The sequence below is a fragment of the Eumetopias jubatus genome, unplaced genomic scaffold, assembly GCF_037043125.1.
Source record: "Eumetopias jubatus isolate StellerSeaLion01/CBP00866 unplaced genomic scaffold, mEumJub1_p1.0 scaffold_3, whole genome shotgun sequence".
NCBI lineage: Eukaryota > Metazoa > Chordata > Mammalia > Carnivora > Otariidae > Eumetopias > Eumetopias jubatus.
In genome coordinates this window covers 88,277,759-88,304,531 of record NW_028274809.1, presented here as the reverse complement: position 1 = coordinate 88,304,531, position 26,773 = coordinate 88,277,759, and the positions used below count along the sequence as shown (strand labels likewise).

At 35.0% G+C, this 26,773-nt stretch overlaps 1 protein-coding gene across 2 annotated transcripts in view; it reads right to left on the bottom strand.

Annotated features, from left to right (window-relative positions):
• The window catches only part of LRP1B (LDL receptor related protein 1B), a 1,880,289-nt gene that overhangs the window by 715,815 nt on the left and 1,137,701 nt on the right, over positions 1-26,773 (bottom strand). For both annotated transcript variants that reach the window (XM_088022156.1, XM_088022157.1), the window contains 3 exons: positions 17,552-17,692; positions 13,130-13,255; positions 5,099-5,215 (listed from right to left, as the gene is read on the bottom strand). In XM_088022156.1, coding sequence (XP_087878282.1) covers positions 5,099-5,215; positions 13,130-13,255; positions 17,552-17,692 — 384 coding nt within the window. The remainder of the gene's footprint in view (positions 1-5,098; positions 5,216-13,129; positions 13,256-17,551; positions 17,693-26,773) is intronic.

Here is a 26,773-nt window from a genome sequence, read left to right as displayed (position 1 = left end):
CAAGAGAGTGCCCACGTAACAAAGGGGGATGGGAATGATGGGGGGATGGGGATAAAAGAAATCTAGTTGTGGGGAAGAAGAGGAAACAGAAGAAAGAGGGAGTTGAGGGAACTATGAAGAGTAGCCTCTCTGAAGATCTCACATAAGAGTCTCTCAAGAGAGCGGCATTGCTTATGCATCAGAGGGCAGTGACCTTCAGAGAAGCAGAGGAAGCTACCACCAGGCCTACTTAAAAAGATGTTACCTATTTCTCCAACTGTCCCATGTGACCGAAGAGCGAAGGCTAGCAGAGGGAACAGATGTAGGGAGGTAAAAACAGAACACGGTCACCTCTCATCTAAGTTCTTAGAACCTAAGGTCTAGCCAGCAGTGGGGGACAAAAAAGCTTTGACTAAGATATAATACTGGAATTGCAAAACAGGTTGGATCAAGTTACAGAAACTGAAAGTTGGTAGAATCATTGTGTCTGCCAAGATGTTACCAAGGAATGACAGAGCAACTGAAAGCAGTGCTTGGCAATATTCACATTTTGCCAGTAATTAATAATTACTGGGTTAATGTGGGTTAATAATCCTCTGGATTATTAATCCTCACTTAAGTTGTTACACACGTAAGCATTTTTCTTACAAAATTAATTATAATAACAATATAAGTATATAATAATAAATTTCATCAGAAATTTTGTTTTTCTAATAACCTAATTGAAAATATCTTTGATACACAACATACATGGATTTAACTGGGAAATGATTTTTTTTTGACAGTTCTCTCTTTTGTTTGTGTCTGATATTTGCCAATTCTCATTCTGATTCTTTCCTCCTTAATTATGTGGAATAAAATTACAAGAACGTTTACAAGTAAAATTACAAGTACATGAGACAAAATTTTACTATCTTCATAGATTTAAAAAGTCAACATCCATAAAATGGAATCATATTAACTTTGCAAGTTTCAGTAGATTTTTATTTATACCCCATTGAACTGACTTTCAATCTGCTAATACATTTCAGCTATTTTCCCAAGTTAAACCCTTTGAACAAATCAGAAGTTACCAACTCACGTTAAGTTTATTTAAAAAATAATAATAAATATAAGTTATGTTGAGATAACTGGAAGATAGAACAGTCTCAAAATAGTTAAACTACAGTTTAAAATAAACAAATAAATTTTGTTTTTGACAATAAATTCTCCAAGGGGCAAAGTGAAAGTTTGCCTGAAATATTCTTACATTTAATCACGAAATGCACTTATGTTTAATGTAATTTGGAGATGGGAAGAAAATTTGTCTGGATAATTCCTTCTATCTTAACTCATTTTGCATATATAAACAAAATTATGTCATTAAGTATATATGTAAGATAAAAATCAAACCTGAAGGTGTTCCCCAAAGTATGGTCCCTTGACCAGTAGCATTACAATCAATATCAATTGCTAGAATAGAAATTATGAATCACCTAAGACCTACTGGATCATAGTCTTTGGAAATCAGGCCCAGAATTCTGGTTTTTGTTTTTGTTTTCACTTTTGCTTTTTTAATAAGCCCTCCAGGAGATTCTAATGCGTGTTCAAGTTTGAGAAACTTGGCCTTAAGTGTTCTCAGACTTGAGTGCACGTTTATACCACTTGGACGGCATTAAAATTACTGATTCTTGAGTCTGACCCCTAGGGACCCTTATTTAATTAGTCTGGGGTGAGGCATGGCAGATGATTCTGAAGCTTCTCAGGTGATTTTTTTACTGACAGTTAAAGTTGAGAACCAAAGCTAACACCCTTGAATTGAGTGACCACTTAGTTCCTTGACACACAGTCCACTTCCAACACAGTCTTCACAATTTTAACATATCTGCTCTTATTTGCAAAATCAATTTACAGAGTCTCCTGTCTACACATGCCAGTCCTGAAACACAATAAATAGTTGCAATAATAATGAAAAAAAAAAGATGAAGGGAGAATCCTCAAAGATCTTCCTAATTATGTGTTTGCCCATATATAATCTCAACCTAAAATATGCAATTAACTTGTTATAAAAGCAAAGGCAAATAAAATGAATTAGGTTTATAAATAGGTGCTAGTGAATTCCACTAAAATTTGACCCTCGGTTTCAGTACCTTCTGCTCCTAACTACAACCAGAAGCATTTCTAACCATAGGTTTCTCATGTTTTAAAATCAAAATTTGGGTATTATTTTCAGTATAAAATAGTAGTTATTAAACAAAACAGAAACTGTTTGTGGAGCTAAAGTATAAGAAAAAAGAAATGACTGCAGTGTTCTAGTAGGAGTAAACCTACGGGAACTTGACCGACTCCAATGGGAAAAGTGAAATATGATCACTCCAAATGTTATAATGATGCTTAATAGAACTGGGAATTAGTTGAACCTATATTCATTTCTAGATTACTGCCAAGGAGAGTGACTTTTTTTAATGCAGTAAATTAAACAATTTATAATATTTTTATCATTTTGTATTCAGTGCAGAAATAATTTCTGATGTGAGAATAATATATGTCATCCTCTCCTGCAACTTTAAAAGTGAGATTATGCCTAACAGAGCTTCACTATCAGCTTCCCTACTGACATAAATTTTGATTTATGATAACAATCTGAAAGATAAATTCATGTTACTACAGAGAGGAACAAGTTTGGAGAGAATCATGTTTGTCACCTTATAAAGGGGAAATGGTGCTGAGACTAACCCATGTGGCTTAGTGACACTTTATAAAATTTGGCTATATTTCAGAAGCAAACTGACAACTACATTTCACAGTGTGTTCATATCCTGTGGTATACTGGAGGCATCTTGTACCAGCTTGCAACAACCGATTTTTAAATTTTCAAGGATTCTAGGAATCAATTGTTAAGCACACATCCATTATTTAAAATAAATGAACTATATAAATTTGTAATTAAATAATGTTGAAAGCAAGGGCAATAAATGATCAATGTTCATAATTTCCTGATTATTTTGCTTTTGGAGTTAGTTATGTTTATTGCATCTGTATTGTGGAAATACTATATGTTGGTGTGCACATATTTTCCTAAATCAGCATTCAGAAAGTCATGTTAGCAACTTGATATTGGCCACGGCGGGAGTATTTACACCACAAAAAAATGGGCAAACACTAGATCATATATATAGGTGTATGTTCATTTAAATAAGATAGTCAATGGATATGGATAGGCATAATTACTTGATCTACTACTCCCTTTTTGTACCCAATCCATGGCTCCCAGATAAAGTTGACCTGAAATGTCTGAGTTTTAGTTTCAGGTATACCTGGATTCATAGCCTGGTCCTGCTATTTATTAGCCTTATGATCTCAAACAAGTTGTCAAATGTCTCTAAGTTTTGATTCCCTTATCTGTAAAATCTGAACAATAGTATGTTTCTCATAGATTTGCTGTACGTATTCAAGAAGAAAATATGTGTCTGAGCTCCCTCTGACCCTTCTTTCCTTCACCTTGTGAAAAGTCCTAAATATAAGCCAGATCAAAGACCTAACCGAAGTTCTCTAACGAGCTCATTATTTATTTTCCTACTCTTTAATGTTTTCATGGCCTTTCCTTCTAAATCAGACTGTTTCCAGGATTTCTCTGTCTTTAATGTTTTCAGGTTGTTCATTATCCTTTTGCTATATTCTGGAAGGAGATGCGGGGGACAGGAAAACAATTAAGCTTTCCTAAATAATAGAGCTGGCTAGATGTAGACCCAGCCACAGGAATAGTTTGGACCTTGGAAAGCAGAAGGATACATTGTTCCAATCCCTTAACTGGACAGGCTTTGGAAACTCTACATGTGAGATGTATTATTGACTGTTACTGTGTCTGTCTATTGCTTTCTTCTTTAACACTGCTATTGTTTTCTTTACAATGTCAATTAGTACTACTTACTTATCAATACTTTATTCAAAGGTCACAAATTCAAAAGTCTACAGGGACTTAAGTCTAGTTTAAGAAATTTTTTAAAAATAAATTTTAGCTAAACCATGAATGCATCCCCTAACTAGAGCCTTTTAAACTGAGGGTTTTTTTTTTTTTTAAGGTCTCATTTTCCCACTGTTAGAAGTGCTATAACATGGAGTTAAATTATTAAAAATATATACTCAATGCATTATATTTTTAATAAATGTGCTGAGCATATATAATGTATGTATGTTTTTCCCATTAATAATTTTAAAAATTCATAGCCATGCCTAAAAGAAAGCACAGGTTCTTAGAAAACCAGATTCATTCCCTTACTGTGTTTCACTACACATTATTCTGACAAATGATAATAAAATCTACTGATACATGGGTACAAATGAGAGTAATTAAATTTGCAACTTTATGTAACAATAAATACCATTTCCCAAAGTAGGAGGATAGGTGGAAAGTGACCAGGAATTTTGCCATTAACAAAACTATCTTAAACTAATAACAATTATCTGACTCAATGGAAATGAAACAAATGGTTTACCAACTATGTAATCTTAGTCTGTATTTATTGTTCCAAGAAGATAACATATGCATGCTAAGAAGAAACACGTACTTCCAGTTACTCCAAATGTCACTCAATGAGCTACTCGAAAAAATTAATCATTACCAACATAAGATTAATAACAAACATTTGAGAATGCCCTGTTAGTCTTGTAATAACCACTTCCTAATAAAGTCTGTAATGTTTAGATCCATTTATTTTACCCGAGGATATGGTTATTGACTCATGAAACTCATATTCAAAGTTATCATTAAGGTACACACTCAGGCCTAAAAGGCAGTGATAAAATGTAACAGATCTTCTGCCTTGTTAACTAGTGTTTATAAAGAAATAAGTAACCTCTTACGAGACATTATAGTGAGGGGCACCTGGGTGGCTCAGTCGGTTAAGTGTCTGCCTTCAGCTCAGGTCATGATCCCAGGGATCGAGTCCCGCATTGGGATCCCTGCTCAGTGGGGAGCCTGCTTTTCCCTCTGCCTGCCACTCCCTCTGCTTGTGCTCTCTCTCTCTCTCTCTCTCTCTCTGGCAAATAAATAAATAAATAAAATCTTTCAAAAAAAAAGAGAGAGACATTATAGTGATTTGACATTGTCTCCACTAACCGCGGTTCACTCACAACTTACCACAAGATGCCATTTCGTCTGTCTGGTCACCACAGTCATCTTCCCTGTCACATAGCCATGCTCTGGGAATGCAGCGCCCGTTTCCACAAGAAAACTGGTCCACCTGGCATGTTCTGGCTAAGATAACCAATTAATGTACAAATAATACATTTAGAGACCTTTTGAACAACGTTCAGGTAAAATAAATCATGCAATAACTCTTTTGCACATAGGATATTCTATTGTTTTATTAGATAAAATATTTTAAAGTAAATTTTTATTATTTTTTTTGATACTGCCATCTTGCTTGTTTTCTCTGAAGTTCACATGCTTTGCCCTTCAATTACAGTGGCTGCTAAATGACAAGATATTCAGTAATCCTCACACACTTCCATACATGAAGCTATGAATTCATTATTTTACAATTTTTGCCTGGCACATGCTTATGAATATACGGTGGAATTAAATTTCATCCAACTCTTAATTAACAAAAAAGAATTTCACATAGCCTTTGTCAATAAACCAAGAAAACTTGCTGTAATGTAGGAGGAAGGATTTGGAGACTATATCAGGGTTAGTCATGGGGGCAGAATTGTTCTTTTCCTCTAACATTGTAGTGCATTTATTTCTTGGTCTCTAAATGATCCAAAGTATGGAACAAGAATGCAGAAAATATTTCTTAAAACATACATTTAGACTTATGACGGATTTTTAAAATTTACTTTTCAGCATAGTTAAATAAAAATGTATAACTTAAATCAAAGTATATTACTAAACTTTGCTTTGGCCTCTCTCAACGGTTTCAATGAACACACACATGGAATCTTTCTTTCTATGTTAGCTAAAGGCAGTGGTTTCAATTATTCAGTGAAGGGGTTGGTGATGTTCTACAAGGAGTTTGCTTACCATTTCCTATTACAGTCAGGTCAATTTTTGAAAGCATGAAATCCTAGACAGCTAACCTAATCTTTCTCCCAGGCTTTGGTTTTACAGACTTGGGTCTTGGTTGTTGTTTTGGTTTGTTTTTTTTACTTACTTATTTTTAAATATTTGATTTTTTTTTTCTTTTCTTTGAAATACAAATTTGTTTTCTTAAGTATCAGTTTCCTACCACCCCTTCTTTTTACTGGGTCAGAAAAAAAAGAGTGGGAAATTATAGGAAGGGGATACTCACACCTATTAATATCTGGGTCAGATGAGGATTGGACAGATGAGGAGCAAATTAGGGTCTGGATTTCTATAGCCATGATAAGAGAACACTGCTTAGTTTATAGACTTCCTTCTGTTTGGGGGTTTGAGAATTAGAAGGATGTACTTCTATTTCATCAAAATGCCTTATGACTTAAGGATTGGTATAAAATTGAGAGTGGTTCAAAGACAAGTCATACAAACACACTAAAATGAGTTTTCATAAATCAGGGTTTCAGAGGTCATTTAAAATAATTTCTTAAAAGTTGTGTGCTAGTTATTTCCTCTAAGGAAATTATGCTTGCCATGTAAAAACATACCTATTATTAATGAATACTTAAAAGGTTACTTGAGAAAAACAATGAAAACATTACTGGTTTGATTCAACATATTAGATTCGATGCACCATTGCTCACCTCAGTGTCTATAATCAGAAATTCCAGAAAATTATTACACTTTGTATTCTGCTTTGCTTATGTAGCTAAGGGTTCTAAATCTAAAACATTTTACACAATATTTGGATTTTCCTTTTTTTCCTTTTACAAATAGAGTATTTATCTTACATTAATAGATTTTAAGTATCCCACAAATACGTATACTTCTGAAGTTTTCAATGTTGTAATTTCAAGTGGGATTAAATATTTGTTGTCTCATTTGGCTGACTCTATGGATTTTCTGTGAAATTATTCTAATGTTTAGATTAAATCAACAAAGTTCCTAGGTAATTTTAATAAAACTATGTCTACTTGGAGAAATATGTATATATTTGTATTAGCCTAGAGAAGGATGAAGGTGTTGGCATTTAGTTTCCTTGATGGGAAGGAAAAAGCATAGAGGTGTGAACAAGATTCATATATTTTTCTTGCAAGTCTTTGTTTTGTTTCACTGATTGCAGTAAATAATTTTTACCTGTTGAGATTTAAGAGAAATTTAAAATGTTTTTTTTAAGATTTTATTTATTTGACAGAGAGAGAGAGAAAGACAGCGAGAGGGGGGAACACAAGCAGGGAGAGTGGGAGAGGGAGAAGCAGGCCTCCCGCGGAGCAGGGAGCCCGATGCGGGGCTTGATCCCAGGACCCTAGGATTATGACCTGAGCCGAAGGCAGACGCTTAACCGTCTGAGCCACCCAGGTGCCCCGAGATTTAAGAGAAATTTAATAAAAGTTTTCTTTTCAGTATTTTCTCCCTTCCTCCTTCCAGCTCTCCTTCACCCTTTCCTTCCCTCCCCCCTTCTTCTTTCTTTATTTCCATTCTTCCTCTCTCTCCCTTCCTCTTTTCCTTTCTTCTCTTCACTTATTCTTTCCTTCATCTCTCCTGTCTTCCCTCATTCCCTATTTCACTCTTTCAGTCTTTCTTGTTTAAAGCAAAATATATCATCACCTATTTTCATTCCTATTAATTGACCCGTAATAAGAATATATTAAATATCCCAACACAATATTATTTTATCTGATTTTTTTTTTTTTTTTTTTTTTATGTCACAGAATTCCCTCCTTGCCATTCAGACTTAGTTCTAGCAAAGTTTTCTCAGATTGTTTTCCTTCATCAGGAGCACTACGGTGATTATAGAAGAGAATGAGAAAGAACTCCTAAGAACCTGGTAACACATTGTGTAGGGTGGGAATTTGTGTGTCGCTTCACTAACTCAGAGCTTGGGGAACTGTTAGGACCCATTACTCCAAAGAATATTTACTGTCTTGTTTTTGAAGGATCATATGACCTGAAAACATGAATTCATTGCTCTAATCATGGAAGAACTACCTGCTTAGTCTACTGAGGAAATTTAAGTAATTTCAGATGGGAAAAAATGCTTCATTCCATAAATCTACACGTACTGTCTGTCCATATGATATAGTAAAATGGACTAAATCATCTCTTCCTAATCATTAGATTTATATCAGGAAGACACCATCTTTACTTTTTCAGTTCCTGTCTCCATCAGATCTAAATTACTTTGGAGGTAAGATTAGCAGAGTAGCCCCAGAGGACTCTAATGTTGTAGCAAATGCTTCTCTAATGAAGAGGAAATTTATACTTCCTCAGTGAAATTGTTTATCTAGCAGTGAATCAGAAATCCACTGTCACAATGTGAATTTTTTTACCCATCACTAATTATGCTTCTCCTGCTGTCACGTAGCAGTGAGAAATCCCACAACACACGGGAACAATAAGGAGGAAGAAGCAAAGAGATCTTCACACATTATTCCTAAAGTTCGCCTTTGCTGTATTTTAATCAAAGCCTTCTATTTAAACAAAACCTATGTCATATCAACACATACTTTTCAATTTATCTTATAAAGAAGTCTGATTTTCTTTAATAGAGCAGGTTTTCTTCATGCAAATATATCTGCCTCATTTGAATTTGGTCAAAATTTGTGGAGGGTGTGAGAAGAATAAATATTATATAATCTAATCAGAGCTCAGTGCTATGGAAAAAATCTGGCCTGAAATTAGCTACGCTTGAATCCAAGGATCATCATTGGCAACTATGAGGAAAAAGAACTTCAAATCTAACTACTTCTCATCTTTGGCCTCTGGGTCTCTCTCATAAGTGGAGAAACATATTCTCTTTTTGTGAGGGAGAACAACTACCAAGCCCCCGACTGTCAGCTTTCTTCCTCCTGCTGTACATATGCTGTTTCCTCGTCCAGGCGAATCCTCCAACCCCCTATCACCCTCTGTGGACTTCACCTCACCCTCACTAACTATGCCAATCAATCATTCTCCCCCACCCCACCCGCCCAGTAAAATCTTCCTATCACGTAGAAAAGTATAGAAAATATTAACTTTAACACCTGTCTACCATCATATAGCTCTATCAAATCTTCTTTTTTTCTTCTTTTAATTTTATTTATTCATTTGTCAGAGAGAAAGAGAGAGACACAAGCAGGGGGAGTGGCAGGCAGAGGGAGAAGCAGACTCCCCGCTGACCAAGGAGCCCGATGCGGGACTCGATGCAAGGCTCGATTTGGGGCTCAATGCGAGGCTCGACCCCAGCCAGATCATGACCTGAGGCAAAGGCAGATGCTTAACTGACTGAGCCACCCTGGCATCCCAAATCTTATTTTTTTCTATATTTACTACAGACTGTTTTTGTTTTACATCAGAAAAATGTGTTATAGGTACACTTAAAATCTCCTATGTAATTATTTTCGGTCCTATTTCTTTTTAGATGTAACTACTATCCTTAATTTATTTTCTTTTTTTTTAATTTCCAGACATATTTTTATCCTGTTCTTACACATTTATAACTCAATAAGAATATATAGAATTGTTTTGTATTTTTATATTTCATATAAATGGCACTAAATGATTTATAATCTGCAACTTTTGGTTAAACATGGCTTTTGAAATTAATTTCTGTTGGTATTTGAGATCTAGTTTATTCATTTTAAGTATGAATAGCATTCTATTATGTGAATATAACACAATATAGTGTTATATACATGAATATATATATTTATATAGTGTTATATATAGTTTTTTATATAGCATATATATATTTTTTTTCCTGTTAATGGGCATTTGAGTTGTTTCTAATTTCTCACTATTACCAGCATTAGGACAATGAATTTCTTAGCTGCATCTCTTTGAGCATAGCTAGTCAAGCATAAATCTAGAAATGGAATGCATATCTCCACTTTATTGGATTTGGCCAAATGCTTTCCAATGTAGAAAAACAATTTATACACCTACAAAAAGTGTATGTTGGTTCTTTTTATTCCACAATCTTGCCAAAGGTTAATTTTATCAGATTAGTTATTTTTCCTAATTGAATGACTTGAGCTGTTATTCAGATTTCTTTCCTTTCTTTTCTTTTCTTTCTTTCTTTCTTTCTTTCTTTCTTTCTTTCTTTCTTTCTTTCTTTCTTTCTTTCTTTCTTTCCTTCCTGCCTGCCTTCCTTCCTTCCTTCCTTCCTTTCTTTCTTTCTCTTTCTTTCTTTCTTTCTTTCTTTCTTTCTTTCTTTCTTTCTTTCTTTCTTTCTTTCTTTCTTTCCTTCTTCTTTCTTTCTTTCTTTCGCTTAGCTTGGATATCACCTCCCTCTTGAAGCCTTCCCAGATACACAAAGACTAAATTAGTTGTTCTTGTGCATCCCTTTGTAGTCCAACCTAACACTTTGAATATTGCATTAGAAAGACCCATTTACATGTTTTTTCTCTCCATCTTCACTCAGCTTTCTAAGGAAAGATATAGTGTATTTTTCCTCATTTTATATCCAATGTTGTGATAAGTTTTTATTGAATTAGTAGATTCATGAAGGAGAAATCCCAAAGGAACAAAATAGGAAATTGGCATCTTGTAGGAAAGGATTTTCTTTAGATATAAAGTAGTCATAATGCTAAAAGCTACAGGACAGTGGATTCAGTTATAAAATAACACCCCCCCCATTTGGGAAATCCTTTGTCTATGATACCTATCCATGTATATGCCTATATATAAAGAAATGACCCAGCCAGAGAAATTATCTAATGTATTTGCCATATTTTTTTTCATAATGATGAACTATGTGACCTATTTATTTATTTTGGTCAAACAAAATGGAAATATATTGCAACACAACATACTTAATTTTCAAAGCTAAAAGGCATATTTGTGGTTTTCTTTTTGTTCTTTTTATTCTTAATTTTTGTTCTTCTTAATTTCCTAAGGCATACTGTGACCATAGCATCTGTTATAACTATACTGACAAGAAGACCTGGTACTGACTGGCAGACATCAGTCGCCATTACTGAAAGCAGCACTTGAGGTACAAGCAGGTTGTATCCCATTTCCTAGTGGACTACAAGCCTGGGGTGGCTGAGAAATCTTACTAATTAGGATTGATTAGGATTGATTGTTTTATTTGCTCTTATACATAGCATTTTCACTTTTACTACTATCAGTAGCTAGTCAATCCCAAATGTTCCCTTAAAAATCACGTAGAAACAAGAAGATTCTAAAAGTCTAACAGAAATGAAAAAAGACATGGTATTATGAATTGAGTCAGCAATTCCTTTTATCTTAAGGTGAAAACAGACCTGTTTAGAAGTAATGGAACATAGTCTCAGAACTAAACCTTAAGCTTTAAAAAAATAATAATTGCACCAGCTTAGAAAGACGCTTCATTGTAAATTATAGTCCTAATTGTAAGAACAATCTAAGCAAAGTTAAATTGACCATACCTAAAATTCTGGCTAAAACTCAGGATAATATAGTTTGATAACAAGAGCAATTGGATTAGAGAATAACTCATAGAGTTTCCCAGTTCTTTTTTTATTTTTTAAAGATTTTATTTATTTATTTATTTGACTGAGAGACACAGCGAGAGAGGGAACACAAGCAGGGGGAGTGGGAGAGGGAGAAGCAGAATTCCCACGGAGCAGGGAGCCCGATGGGGGACTGGATCCCAGGACCCTGGGATCATGACCTGAGCCGAAGGCAGATGCTTAACGACTGAGCCACCCAGGTTCCCCGAGTTTCCCAGTTCTTACCAATGATGTGAGTTAAGGCAAGTCCTTTCTTCCATGCTTCAGCTATGAAATGAATAGACTTAAAGGGAGAGACTAGGACCAGAGAGTCTCTAGAGGTTCCTTTTTTATTTGAAAGCCCTTTATAAAACAACCTTACATGATGCACAAAATATCTTGAAAATACCTTCTCTAAAATATTGGACTATATTTAGTCAATGGACATGAGAATAACTAGTTTATGGATCTTCAGCAAATATGTCACTATGGAAAAAAAAACTGAATATGAGATGCAGATTAAGATATGGAGTGGCAACTGTTTTCTTCTTTCATTGTTGTTTAGTACATGAAAAAAGGTTGTTAGGAAATACCTTCTAGCCAATTCATACTCTTGGAGAGCAGAAAGAAATATACAGAGAAATTACAGTGCACTGAGGGACAAGCCTTTCCAAGAGAAAACCAGTGACACAACCAAGAGTACAAACCAGGCTCCTTAACCTCTGGGTCTTTTCTCTATATGCTGTTGGTACAGTTTTCACTAATAGGTTATAATAATTTTTATTTAGTGAGGCTTATTTTGGCAAATAAAGAAGGGGAGGGGTTGATAAATTTTGACATTGCTGTATATAATGACTACCAAAAACAACCACAATTTTTACCAAGATATCAATAAGAGCCATCAAATACACTACTTTTTCTTCATCATTTAAAGAATAGGTCTAGGCTGCTGCTAGTCAATATCATTTTTCAACACTTACCTGACTAATCATGACCTTTCTGGCATCGCTTATAAACCTGTACCACAAGCTGTGTATTCCTATTCAAAGAGAATCTGACTAGGGATTCACAGATGTATTACAATGGGATAAATTACATGGAAATAAAAATAGGCTTCATGATCTCGGGACTTCATGAAAAAGGAAAAAATAAAAAACCTACCCCACATAAATAATGTGCCAGAAACAGAAAGCTATTCACAGAGGTATTCTACAGCAGACTAAATAAAATACACAGATTATTTTTTCAAGGTAAAACACACACACACCACACACACACAAACAAAAATAGTTCTTCTTGTGAGATGGCCTCCATCACAGCATGCTAATAATAAACCTCACCCTCCACTGTCAATTAAGATTTAGCAGGGACAAGTCTTGTCCAAGCAGTGTACTGACAGTCAACCCATATGGATAGATAAAGTGCCAAATTACTTTGGAAAGCAGAGTCATGCCCACGGATTAAGTAAAAGATAATTTGTATTCTAGCTTTTGCGGCATCAAACTCTGAACTCATTTACTATTGTAATAATCAGATCATCAGCCTTAGGAAGGTTCAGCTTAGTTCAAAGCACTGACCTGCATTTTTATGGTGACTAACTTTGGAAGGGATTTATGTATATATTCAAGCAAACCTTTACCTGCACAAGTTTGATTGGATTCATCTTCATTGCTTCCACAATCATTAGCTCCATCACAGAGCCATCTCTTGGGGATACAGCGATTATTCTTGCATTTAAACTGATCATCAGGACAGCTATGATTGACTGGGGAAGGGTGGGAGGGTGGAGGGAGAGGAGAAGCAAGTTTAATAATTTAAAATTGGATAAAATTATGATTATTTTAAGTTATAGTTACAGACAACTTACAGTAATTATAATATTATAGTACAATAAATGCCACAGCTTCTTTCATTCATTGTTGCATATTTATAGAAAATATTAATATTTGAGGATTTGTTAAAATGTAATACTTTTATAGAAGACACCAAGTAATGGAATCTCACATAAAAGGAAATATATTCATTTGTTTATGTCTTCACTAAAATCAACTGTATCACTAAGCTTGTTTTCCCATCCCTTATCACAAGTAACTCAATTTCAGAATTTTTTCCAAAAACATTTTAAGTAACCTCAAATTTTATCATGAAACATAACAAGTAAGTATCAAATAATTCAATCATATATCAAAAATACATTTTCTTAAGCCACACATCCGTTCAGTACTTTCTGTAATATTAAACAAGCCTAATTTTGTTATGCTTTGCCCAATGTTTCTTGAGACTGGTAGGAAAAAAATGCAACACTTGTGACTTGGAGTTGATGCTAAATATGATATCCTGCATAATTTTAATAACAAAAATGACCATCCTGAGTTTTCATCCCTGGTACAAACAAACAAACATGCAACCACAAAATATACTGAGGACAAGACCAATCCTCATATGGAAAACTGTGCACAGCTAAGGATTAAACCTCCAATATCTAAGCACAGCAGGAGGCCATCTTAAAGCTAACCTTCTGTGATTATTTTTCCTGCATCCTGGAGGCTAAATTCCTAACTGAATTGGCATGCTCTTCAGTATTTGTTTCACTCCTTTGAGCTCTTTTTGAAGTAATTTTCCTTGTGCCCAGTAGTTGTACTTCTGTATGATAAAAATAAATCTTGATATTAGTTTTACTTAGAATTTGAAAAAATAGCCATTTTATCATGCTGTTGCATAACAAATGTATGTCTTTCCAGCCAGTTTCTACAAAATACTATTTCTTTAAAGTAGCTTAGGTGAGAAGTGGTTTTATCACTTTTTTAGAAAGTTTTTATTCATGTACAGTAAAAAAAATTAGGGGGAAAAGCCTTATGTTTCCTGACATTTGAGCATGATTAACATTTTCTACTCACTTCAGGGAGTTTAGCAAGAATAGTTGCTCATGAGAATAAAATTCATCCAGTATATTAGAAGGTCAAAATTTTAAAGTGCCAAGATTATGCAAAAATACTTCAGTAAAGCTTGATCAAGGACTTTTGTAATTTTCATTAATGATGTAAATCAGAGTTCAAAAAGGAGGCATGAATACAACCCATAGTCTTGTGATTTGGAATTGAGAAGCTAAAGGATACAAAACAGAATGATAACAGAATTCAAGGGCAAAGCTTATGGGCATTTAATATATAAATAATCTTCTGAAATGAATGACATAGTGCTGGCATATTAACCATAGTGCTGGACCTCAGAATTATGACACTGCTCAGAATCACTGCAAGTTTAGAAAAGATTCCATATTGCTGGAAGGTAGTTTTCTGTTGCCCCTTTTGTTTAGTCATCTATTCTCCGCATGCTGGGTTCTTTGTTAGACTATGAGACTACAAAGACACTACAACATAATGTGTCTGCTCATAAAGATATTCATCTCTTAGATGCATCAGATAAATAAGCATATAATTGCAATATTGTTTGGTCACTACCATGATAAAGAAATATACATGAGATGTTTCACTCCAACTGGGCTATATAGAGGAGATTTTTCAATGTTCACAAAAGACTTCCCTATTAAGGTCATGGTAAACCATGGGGATTACCATAAACTGCAGTGTTATAGAGGCGAGAAACAGAGGGCATTTTTTAGAGATCTACTTGTAGTCCAACTTGATATATCAGAACAAAGAAGGTAAGTGTATACATGATTGGCATGTAAGGCTAAAAATGCAAACATGAGTCCTAACATGCTTATATGTGAATCAATGGATTTTAGAATTTATCTTGTTGGTTATGGATTTACTGAAATAAGAAGATTTGGTTTCAATCTATGGATACCATTCTGGAAGCAGTTTGGAAAATGGGCTTTAGTTAAGGGAGCAATAGTGGTAGGAATAATAGCTGGACACTTGCTGAGCTTATAGCCAGGGAAGTTGGAGAGGAGGTAAAGATGAAAAATTAATTATATGGAATTGAATATGGACTATAAATGAAATAGAAGACTGCAGGAAAAGTCCATAGTATAGGCTTGGGTAACAGTATGGGAAGTGATGAAAATAATCAAGAAAAAAATCCTGACTAGGAATTTTAACACTACAATTAACAGTATGCAATGCCCCATATACTCATAGAGGAAATGAGTTTCTTTGTGAATTCATGAAAAGAACAATCACACAGGGAGTAGCATGAACCTAAAGGAACACTACATGAATATTGTGATAAAACACTTGTGCTCTGCACAGGCGCTCTGTGACTACGCAGGAAGCTAATATTCAGGGAGCATTCACTAAAACCATGAATAGCCATTGTGAGTCAGAGGGAAGGAGGCAATTAATTTAATCAATAAATAATACATCATTTGTGTAAAAAAGTTAAGAAAAACACCCTTTATCCTTAGATGAAATGTTCTCCCCCTCTGAAATTTTTGTCTAATTGCATCAATTTAGTATTTAATATGTTGTTTATGGATTAACACTTTATAGTATAAATATTAATAGGGTTGAAAACATGGAGCATGTAATGTTGAAGTCAGAGTCCATGCTTGAAAATTAAGGGAAAGTAGTGTTATATTCATATATTAATTACAACTCATGTATTATGTATTTATACACACATGGAAAATATATTTTAAAAGCTCATATTCTTGGAGTTTTATCCAAAAATATAGATAATTGCATTATATACATGCCTAGACTAATTCTGTCCATTCTTTAAAAAAAAAAGATTTTATTCATTTATTTGAGAGAAAGCACAAGCAGGGGACAGGGAGGGGGGTGGGGGAGAGGGAGAAGCAGACTCCCTGCTGATCAGGGAGCCAGATGACGTGGGGCTCCATCCTGGGACTCACGGATCATGGATCATGACCTGAGCTGAAGGCAGACATTTAACAGACTGAGCCACTCAGTTGCCTCAATTCTGCCCATGCTTAACAAAAGATCTTTAAAACTTTATTTTTATAATCTTGGTTAAAAAAAAAGAAAAGAAAGACAAGAAAATGGAGGACTGCAAATTAACTCAATTAGTTCATCCATTTTAACTTGGAAAATATCATCAATTGAAAGAAAAAATAATTTTCTTTTTAAAATAATTTATCTAGGTCAGATTAAAGGATTACAGATACATATATCCATTGCATACCTCTCTCCATATAAAAATATTTTATATATCTCAAAACCATTCCATTTTGACTCTAATCAAATATATTCTCAAAACATTATTTAATGTGTTTCTCAAAGTGTCTTCCTTCCACATATGTGGGACAATTCCTTATCCCAACCAGAAACATGAAACTATTCCTATTGTGGGAAATGATAAACAGCTAAATAGAAGCCAAAGGGGAGAAAATCAAACCTTGAATTTCTATCTCAGTGCCCCATAGGGGTCTCCTACCATGTACTGAGCCAGTGACGTTAGTAATAACATGTTCCAAACCCATGTTTGTTTCCTTGGATCTTCTTCAAGGCTCTGTTGCCAAGGAGCAATAGAGTGGATCGTGACCTTCTGTATGAGCAATTCTGACTTGAGGGAGTTTAAATTGATTTTCCACATCTTTAAATTCAGAGATCCAAAAGGGTCTCCTATAGCAACCTTCTGACAATGGTGCAGTGGCACTGATAGCACAGAAGAGAGAAGGAGGAACTTCTGGAGCAACCAAAATGAGAACATTAAAGATGGAAAAGCCCAAGAAACGCAGCGCTTTAAAACCATGCAAGGAGACAGTCTAAAGTCTACTCTATATAAACGGATGACTGAGGGGGGAAAAAAAAACTAAGTTCAATTTTTATCAGATATTTTTAGATTTCACAAACTGCTTTGATAGTTCACACGCTACAAGACTCAAGGAGGGCACCTGGGTGGCTCAGTCAGTTAAGCATCTGCCTTTGGCTCAAGTCATGATCTCAGGGACCTGAGATCGAGTCCCGCGTGGGGCTCCCCGCTGAGCGGGGACCTGCTTGTCCCTCTCCCTCTGCCCACCCCCGCCGCTCGTGCATGCACTCTCTCTCTCTCTCTGAAATAAATAAATAAATAAGATCTTTAAAAAATAATAAAAGACTCAGGGAACTGTAATTTTACTTGAAGGAGAACGTACAGCAATTTACTGAATCTTCATCACTTCCGTCTAGGCAGTCATCATCACCATCACATTTCCAGCGAGCTTGGATACAATGTCTGTTTTTACAGCGGAATTCTCCAACTTTGCATATGTGAGGCAATATTTCTCCAGGATTAACTAGGGTTAAAAAAAAGACATATGAACAATACTAGCTCTATTCAGTTCATTAAAATGTCAGCTTTGTTTTAATAACAAAAATACTGATTCATTTCATTTTGAAGAAAATATGAAAATATCTTAACATTGCAGTGACAACCACCCCTCTAAAGGAGAAAAAAATTAAGTTTTTCTGACAATAATTATTCTACTAAGAATTTTAAAGATGTATTTCAAACAACTGTCACCAAAATAATAAGTAATACCAACAACAATAACATAATACCACCTCATAATCATGTTAAGTGTGTAGTTTTACTTTTTAAAGGGCTTTCATTCATAATCTCAATTATCATCATGACCCATTATAGAGTAGGCACGGCAAAAAATTTTACTACCTCCATTTCACAGACAAGTACACTCCAAATTAATCAAAGTGAAAAAATAAGGCAAGAATACAGCCATGATGGTTATTTTAACTTTGCTGGTCTGCAAGTGGGAGAAAAATTCATCTCTGGTTAGTTATTCATGGAAGTATGAAGTTAATAAAAAATGATCTCATTATACATCCAGATTCTATGCAGTGTTTTCTCTATATACCCCATATTCTCTAATCAAATGTTAGGAATTCAGTTGATTGGGATTTATTCACAAATTGAAAGTGCTATTATTATGATGATGATTTTTGCTTTCTTTGAGTGGATTTCATAGGAGTCTACAAAAAGACAGGAATATGGGGCAAGGGTTAAAAGAAATTTGTGTTTCATGGACTGAAAAATACGTTGAATTATCAAAAGCTGGTTTATTGGTAAGAGAAACAAAAGCCACTCTTTCTATTCCAGTCTTGATGGCTCTGACCTTTATTCTGGATAACTCACTTGGATTGATGAACTCTCATAAAACCTATATACACGCCAATAATTAGGGATGTTGAGAAAACATATTAGGCATTTCTAGAACGCTTTGTGTTAACACTCCTTTAATACTTGTACTTCCCCTGCTCCAAAGAATGGAAGAGGGAATGTGATTCTTGAACCATAACTGTGGAGAATTTGCTTTAGAGAGTTATGCAGTGAAGCACAAGCATGAGGGTTCCTGTATCTGGAAAAGAAAAACTGTCCATTAAATCTAGACTCTTAAGGCTTTAAGGGTAAATGAAATACTCAATTTGAACAAAGGTAAGCCTGTGTCTCTTCTATCCCCTCTCAGACAAGCAGACACTGTATGTAGGGACTGATAGTAATTTTGTCTCCCTTTTTAACTCTAATCTTTTTTAATAACAAAATGCTGAAGCAGCAATTTCTCTAATGATATCATTTCTGTAAGGTCACTTGAAAGTAAAATTATAATAATAATAAAAATTGGAAATTGTTGTCTATATAGAACAAGACCCAAATAGGAAATGACAACAATATAAAAACAAAAAAGGGGAGATCACTGGGTCTCCTATTCAACCCAAGGATGTCTTTTTATAGCAGCAACTGGGAGGAGAATAGTAACCAAAGCAAAGTAGAAGTACAATGGGATATGTCTAGGTCTTTCTAGGATAGAGCTTTCCTCTCAAAATCTCTAGAATTGATCACTGATGACATGCAAACTTTCCTTACTTTGAGTCTCAAGTTTGTTCAGTTGGACCCTAAGATTTTTGAGGGTGGTATAATTTCTTCCTTGAATCCATATAAGCCCAGCTTAAAACTAGGCATTTAATGAAGAGTATTTTGATTAATTTCTTTCTATAACGATTAAGCTTAATGGTCAACAATCTCTCAGTTAAAAAAAAAAAAAATCAAGTCAGACAAGAAACCTGATTTGAGATGTAATCTGCTTCTTCCGAACTTAAGTTCAGCTTTAAGATTTTCTTTAGTCTCTCTATAGTTGACTTCAAAGAAATGCTACATAAATTCAGTTGTTTTATAGCTTGAGGATTGAAAAACTCAAGGAAACATCTTTTTTTTTTCCTTATGATAACAGTCCCGTCAATTTAAAAAGCTTGGCTTTCACATGGTCATTTGATCAAATAAACCCAACTGACAGTTTTAAGAAATGATCAAGGATATACATATACAAGAGTGAAATTATAGCTGCTTTTGAACAATTACACCTATATTAAAGAAGAGCAAGATGTCTAGGGAAAGAAAAACTACCCCCCCAAAATTAACATTTTAAACTAAATATTCTTTAACATAGCCAATTTGGAGATAAGATCTTTAAGGCTGCTTAGAGTCTAAATGTTTTTCAAGTGACATTTAGATCATTATGGAAACAATGCAAATAGACAAAACTTCCAAACTTCTTTTAAACATAGTTTCAAATATGTGTGGATTGTTGGTTATTTTTACTTATTTATTTTTATTTAACAAAATTTTCTTTACTTCTTTCTTATTATTATGTTAACGTAATCACCATACATTACATCATTAGTTTTTGATGTAGTGTTCCACGATTCATTTTTTGTGTATAACACCCAGTGCTCCATGCAGAACGCGCCCTCTTTAATACCCATCACCAGGCTAACCCATCCCTCCACCCCCCTCCCCTCTAGAGCCCTCAGTTTGTTTCTCAGAGTCCACAGTCTCTCATGGTTCATCTACCCCTCTGATTTGTTGGTTATTTTTAAATGATATTTGCTAACAAACAGGTGGCGATTTTCAAAAATACATGATGACAATGTCCAAAGTTTCATTTTTATTTTTCATAACAAGACAATTGTTTGAAAACCAATAGAGCCAACTTCTTTTTTTTAATTTTTTTATTGTTATGTTAATCACCATATATTACATCATTCGTTTTTGATGTAGTGTTCCATGATTCATTGTTTGTGCATAACACCCAGAGCTCCATGCAGAATGTGCCCTCTTTAATACCCATCACCAGGCTAACCCATCCCCCTACCCTCCTCCCCTCTAGAACCCTCAGTTTGTTTTTCAGAGTCCATCGTCTCACATGGTTCGTCTCCCCCTCTGACTTACTCCCCTTCATTCTTCCCCTCCTGCTATCTTCTTCTTTTTCTTTTTTCTTAACATGTGTTGCATTATTTGTTTCAGAAGTACAGATCTGTGATTCAACAGTCTTGCACAATTCACAGCACTCACCATAGCACATACCCTCCCCAATGTCTATCACCCAGCCACCCCATCCATCCCACCCCCCCACCACTCCAGCAACACTCAGTTTGTTTCCTGAGATTAACAATTCCTCATATCAGTGAGGTCATATGATACATGTCTTTCTCTGATTGACTTATTTCACTCAGCATAACACCCTCCAGTTCCATCCACGTCGTTGCAAATGGCAAGATCTCATTGCTTTTGATGGCTGCATAATATTCCATTGTGTATATATACCACTCTTCTTTATCCATTCATCTGTCGATGGACATCTTTAGAGCCAACTTCTTGATATAATTTCACTTTTTATATTTATTGCTGATATTGGTCTATATCAATGTCATTAGTATAATACCATTATAATTTGTAACAGCAGTTAGACATTGGTTATAATTGTAAGAGCAGATATAATGAAACATACATGAATATCTCTGACATTTTAAAATGTGTCTGCAAGTCTTCTAGGCCCTATAATTTGTTGGGCAAGAGGCATTTCTCCATGGCATTTCCATGTATCTTGTGTCAGCTTTTATTCTAGACGTTTTTTCAAGGATGCTTATATAGCTAACAGCCTTGGAAGACAGATAACGTCATCTTCCAGCGCAGAGAGAAGGTTTTTTTTTTCTTGGCCAAAATAGTAAAGATAATGTCTCCCTTTGGGGCAAATGTTGGGCCGATTTTCTGGCCGACTCAAGCTTGGGTTCTTTAGTGTGAATACAAATTCACTGAGTGTACAGCATTCACCTAGACCTGCCTATGCACTGCCCCATATGATTTGGGGCTGGGTGGGGTGAAGAGAACGAATATGAACATGAAACTCATGCTGCCTGCTGTGACATGAATAATAAAATCTTCTGTGTCTGATCCAGGAATTGTGTGTCTTCTGTCAGAATCTATGAATCTTTTACAAGTTAATATGTTAGCTTGCCTAAGGTAGAATCTAAGACCCTTCAGAATTTTTGACATAATAGTAAATATTAAAAAAAAAAATACTAGGGGGCGCCTGGGTGGCTCAGTTGGTTAAGCGACTGCCTTCGGCTTGGGTCATGGTCCTGGAGTCCCAGGATCGAGTCCCACATCGAGCTCCCTGCTCAGCGGGGAGTCTGTTTCTCCCTCTGACCCTCTTCCCTCTCGTGCTCTCTCTCTCTCTCATTCTCTCTCTCTCAAATAAATAAATAAAATCTTTAAAAAAAAATACTGGGTTCTGATTTCCGAAGTCTTTCAAGGTGTATGACATCATTGGTTATTTTCTAGTCCTAACCCAAGCCTTCCAAATGTAACCAGTAGTATGTCACACAGAAACCATGCTATCATAATGCTATCAGGTATGTGCAAGATCTGTAATGAGAGAAGACAGATGATTTTGAGCTAGCAATGTCCATTATCAAGAAAATGTTTAATATGATAAGTGATAATCTGGATAAGATCGTAGCTTTGACATTCAAAAAGCATTCTTTTTCCAAGCATAGACCTAACTCCGTGGAATTGGGCAGCAACATCATTTATCGTCACACCCCAGCTGATGGCCAGCCAATCTACCTACTTTTGTGAGAATCAATGAGATGATGAAGCCAAATACTAGGTATCACATAAGAGAGCTAATAGCACCTAGAAAAAATAAGATTAGTATTCTGTATACCTTGCACAAACCTCTATAAAGGAGTCATTTTATAAATAATTTTTATACATCTAATGTTTCCACTTGGAATTCTTGAATGTAGGAAGGACAATGTCACATACAGAACAGAATAATACCTAGAATAGAACCAGTCATAGAGTAGACATTAAAAAAATACTTGCTGCCTAACTTACTGGAATTAGTAGAGACATAATTCTACATTACAGCCATTTATTATAGTGAGAAATTCTTTCTCTGGAGACTGTATAAATACTTCAGGAAAACAATATCACTTCAAGTGGCTCAAAAGCTTTTTACCAGCACCCAAGACCACGGGTGAAGTTAATTTAATTGAAGGGGAAAAGATCCATATATAGATAAACAGAAAGAGTAATAAAGTGCCCCCCACGCCAAAAAAAGTGAACATATAGGAAAAGCTCCATGTATGTGACTTTGTTCCAATGTTTAATGTGACTGAACCTATATAGCTCTTGGGTGTTGGGCAGACACATAGATTGCTTTCAATATATTAACAAGTGCTAGAATTGCAAGCTTTGCTTCAGAGTTGTGCTTTGCACCACGAATTTGAAAACTGATGCAAAACCCATAATTCTACCACCAGGGTCACTTCTAGTAAAAATATTACTACATGATCTCACCAGTAAGAAAGCTGACAAAGTAATAAATAATCCTTTAATTTAACCAGGATCAAAAATAAAATGACATGAATCATAACATTCCCGGCAAGGAACCGTCAGGTCTGAAACATCCTATGATACCTGCTGTTAGAACATTGAAATTAGAAGGTCTCCGCATGACTCTTCCATGCACTGCAAAAGGAAATATGCATTCTAGAATTACTTTCCACTAAAAACTGGGGATTGCTGGAATTCATGTCCAGATCATAATGAAGTAAAGGGAGAAACCCTACTAATAAACTGGTTTATTTTATTTTAGTTTGGAATCAGCTCAGATTTGGATCTCAGCTCAGAAACTGAACTAAATACATATGTTCCTCACCGTGGTTTAATAAGCTGTGGTGCCCATGAACAAGTATCTGTGTTTTTCACTTTGCTTTTCTTCTTTTCAATCCCAGTGTGGTAATGTATCTAAAGTAATCATTGTCTCTTCTGTCAACTGATGTTTTTGCTGTTGACCATATCAAAATTATGATAACTTAGTCATAAAAGCATGAGTCCTAGTACAACAAACAAAATGAAGTTTTCCTATGGTCCCTATACATTTCACTTTAGGATATGTTTATTTAGCAGATTGTTTTTGTATTTGGGGAGAATTTCTAACTATCCTTTTATTTGAGCAGGAAGACAAAAGGACCTAAAAGAAAACTTGAAGTTGCAGTGTTTTTGATGCCTTTATATAAGCTTGCCTATTTAGGAAGGCAATGTGAAACATGCTGCTCTGGGTTTTGAATTTTCTCCTTTAGATCATAGTGGGATGACCTTTCATTAGATAGAGTGGTCTTCTGAGCAGCCAACCTAAGTGGTACATAATCTTCTGTGGGTTCCTATGCACAGAAGGCCATAAATATTCATCTGGATGGGGCTTTTAAACTTTTTACTGCCTTAAACTTTTTACTACACATTAGATTGCATATATCCTAGAACATAAGGCTTGTCACAGCTGAACAGATAAACGGCTTAGTCATAGCGGAGCACTGTTTTTGACAGAGGAATATATCTGGTGTTCCAGAAGGTAAAGAAGGTCACAGAGCACCACTGACATATAATTGTGCAATGCTACCTTGGATGATCAATATTTTTAAGCTGCTTTCTTAGGAGTAAGGCACATTGGAAAATTTTGTCTATTCTTTCAGGCCACTAAAGAGGAATTTAAAGAATTACTGACATTATTCTATACAAAATTATCTCACTATTAAAAAAAATAATGACTATCTTTTTTTTTTAGGAGCTTAACTTACTTTCTTGGGATTATCCATGTTCTCATTTATTAGTTTTGTATATTGTATTTTTCCCCAAAAAGGCATCAAAATAAATTAAAAAACTCACTTGATAATTGATCAACTGGCTTTACATATGCTTCTCCAGTGCAGTCAGTTCCAAGTTACTATGCTACACTAGGTCTCATTTCTAACTGTGAGAGGATTTGCCCATGCCACACAAGATCCACAAGGACAAAGAGTCCAGCCTACTCTCATTCTTGATTCCTTCCAGGCATGGCATTAGAATTCATCCTTAATCAATCATGTAACATGCCAATATTTTTCTGCTGGGTGAACGTCTCTTCTGGCACAGCCTAATGGTGCAAATTCATTGAGACACTACCTTTGGTGTTTACTTCTGGTCTGACCAGCTGCCAATGGGTTTTGTTCATTTGATGTCAGTTCAACGAGGATGACTGGAACCAGGACAATCATATCTCAGTGGTTGCAATATGTATTTTTGTTTTGCTTGTTAACTCAGATTACCTAGTTAATCCAGTTGAAATCAGTTCAGAAAACTATAACGTAGCCTGAACTAAATTAGAAGCTGAGAGGAATCAGCATTAATGAGAAGTTAGTGGCATGCTCATATTTGATTTATACCATACTCTGCAACCATGAACTCTATTTGTAATCCTTTTGCAGTTGCATGTGCTCATCTGAAAACTAAGGCTAACATATTCTTTTAAAAAATATTTAAATTCAACTTAGTTAACATATAGTATATTATTAGTTTCAGGGGTAGAATTTAGTGATTCATCAGTTGCATATGACACCCAATGCTCATTATGTCAAGTGCCCTCCTTAATGCCCATCACCCAGTTACCCCATCCCCCACCCACTTCCCTTCCAGCAACCCTCGGTTTGTTTCCTATAGTTAAGAGTTTCTTAGGGTTTGCCTCTGTCTCTGTTTTTATCTTATTTTATTTTTCTTTCCCTCCCCCTATGTTGTTCTGTTTTGCTTCTTAAATTCCACATATGAGTGAAATTATATGGTATTTGTCTTTCTCTGACCTGTTTTGCTCTTTTGCTCTGTATAATGCCCTCTAGTTCCATCCATGTCATTGCAAATGGCAAGGTTTCATTCTTTTTGAAGATATATATATCTTTTGAAGATATTCTTTTGAAGATATATATATATATCTCACATCTTCTTAATCCATTCATCTGTTGATGGACATCTGGGCTCTTTCTATATTTTGGTTATTGTGGACACTACTACTATAAACATTGGGATGCATGTGCTCCTTCGAATCACTATTTTTGTATCCTTTGGATAAATACTAGAAGCACAATTGCTGGGTTGTAGGGTAGTTCTATTTTTAACTTTTTTTGAGAAATCTCCATACTGTTTTCCATAGTGGCTTTACCAGCTTGCATTCTCAGTAACAGTATAAGAGGGTTCCCCTTTTTTCTGCATCCTCACCAACATCTGTTGTTTCCTGAGTTGTTCATTTTAGTCATTCTGACTGGTATGAGGTGGTATCTCATTGTGGTTTTGATTTGCATTCCCCTGATGTTGAGTGATGTTGAGCATTTTTTCATGTGTCTGAAGGCTAACATCCTTAAAAAACTTTTGCCATTAAAGGAATAGGAACTGGAATAATTTATATAAACACACTATGAATTGTTTGTAAGAAATGAGTTATTATCTGCTTACTCATGATTTTTCCCATCACATTTGAAAGAAACCTGGCAAGTTTCATGCCCTATTAAAGATATAGTAGAGTTTCAAACAGACAAATGCAACAACAAATTCCCAAATAAGAATGCAGATGGTTTTGTTGATTTAACATTGTTTAGTGTAACAAGTATAGATAAAATAATCTTCTTTCCTATCTCTTTTTATTGCACTGGAGTTACATCATCAAAGAATTGTAGATATTAGAAAGACACCAATAGTCACAGAAAAATTTTCACCAGATATATAATCATATGTGTCCAGTCATGATAACAAATTTCCTATCATAACTGTATGACCAACATTGTGTATAGTATTTCCTTAAAAGCCAAAAGTCACCCAATTTTTATTTACACAAAGATATCCAATGGTCAGTATCTTTTCTATATCAATATCGATATAGATTTGTCAACTCATAAGGAATCCATAAATTTTTAATGGGGCATAGAATGAAGGAAAAAATAGGAAAGATAATTTGGATGTCAATGATCCAGATAATTATGATTCACACAATTAAAATTAAAAAACTAATTAGAACATTTCAAGCTTAAAAAACCATCTAGATATATCTGATGTATACACTCTCCCTCCAACTTCCCACTATGAAAACTAAGATGAAGGATAAAAACTCACACGATCCTTGAAAACTCAGCCTCTTGATCATTCAACTGACACTATCTTAAGGGAATTTTGACTTTTTTGCAAGACCAATAGAACAAGGTTTAAATATTCAGCC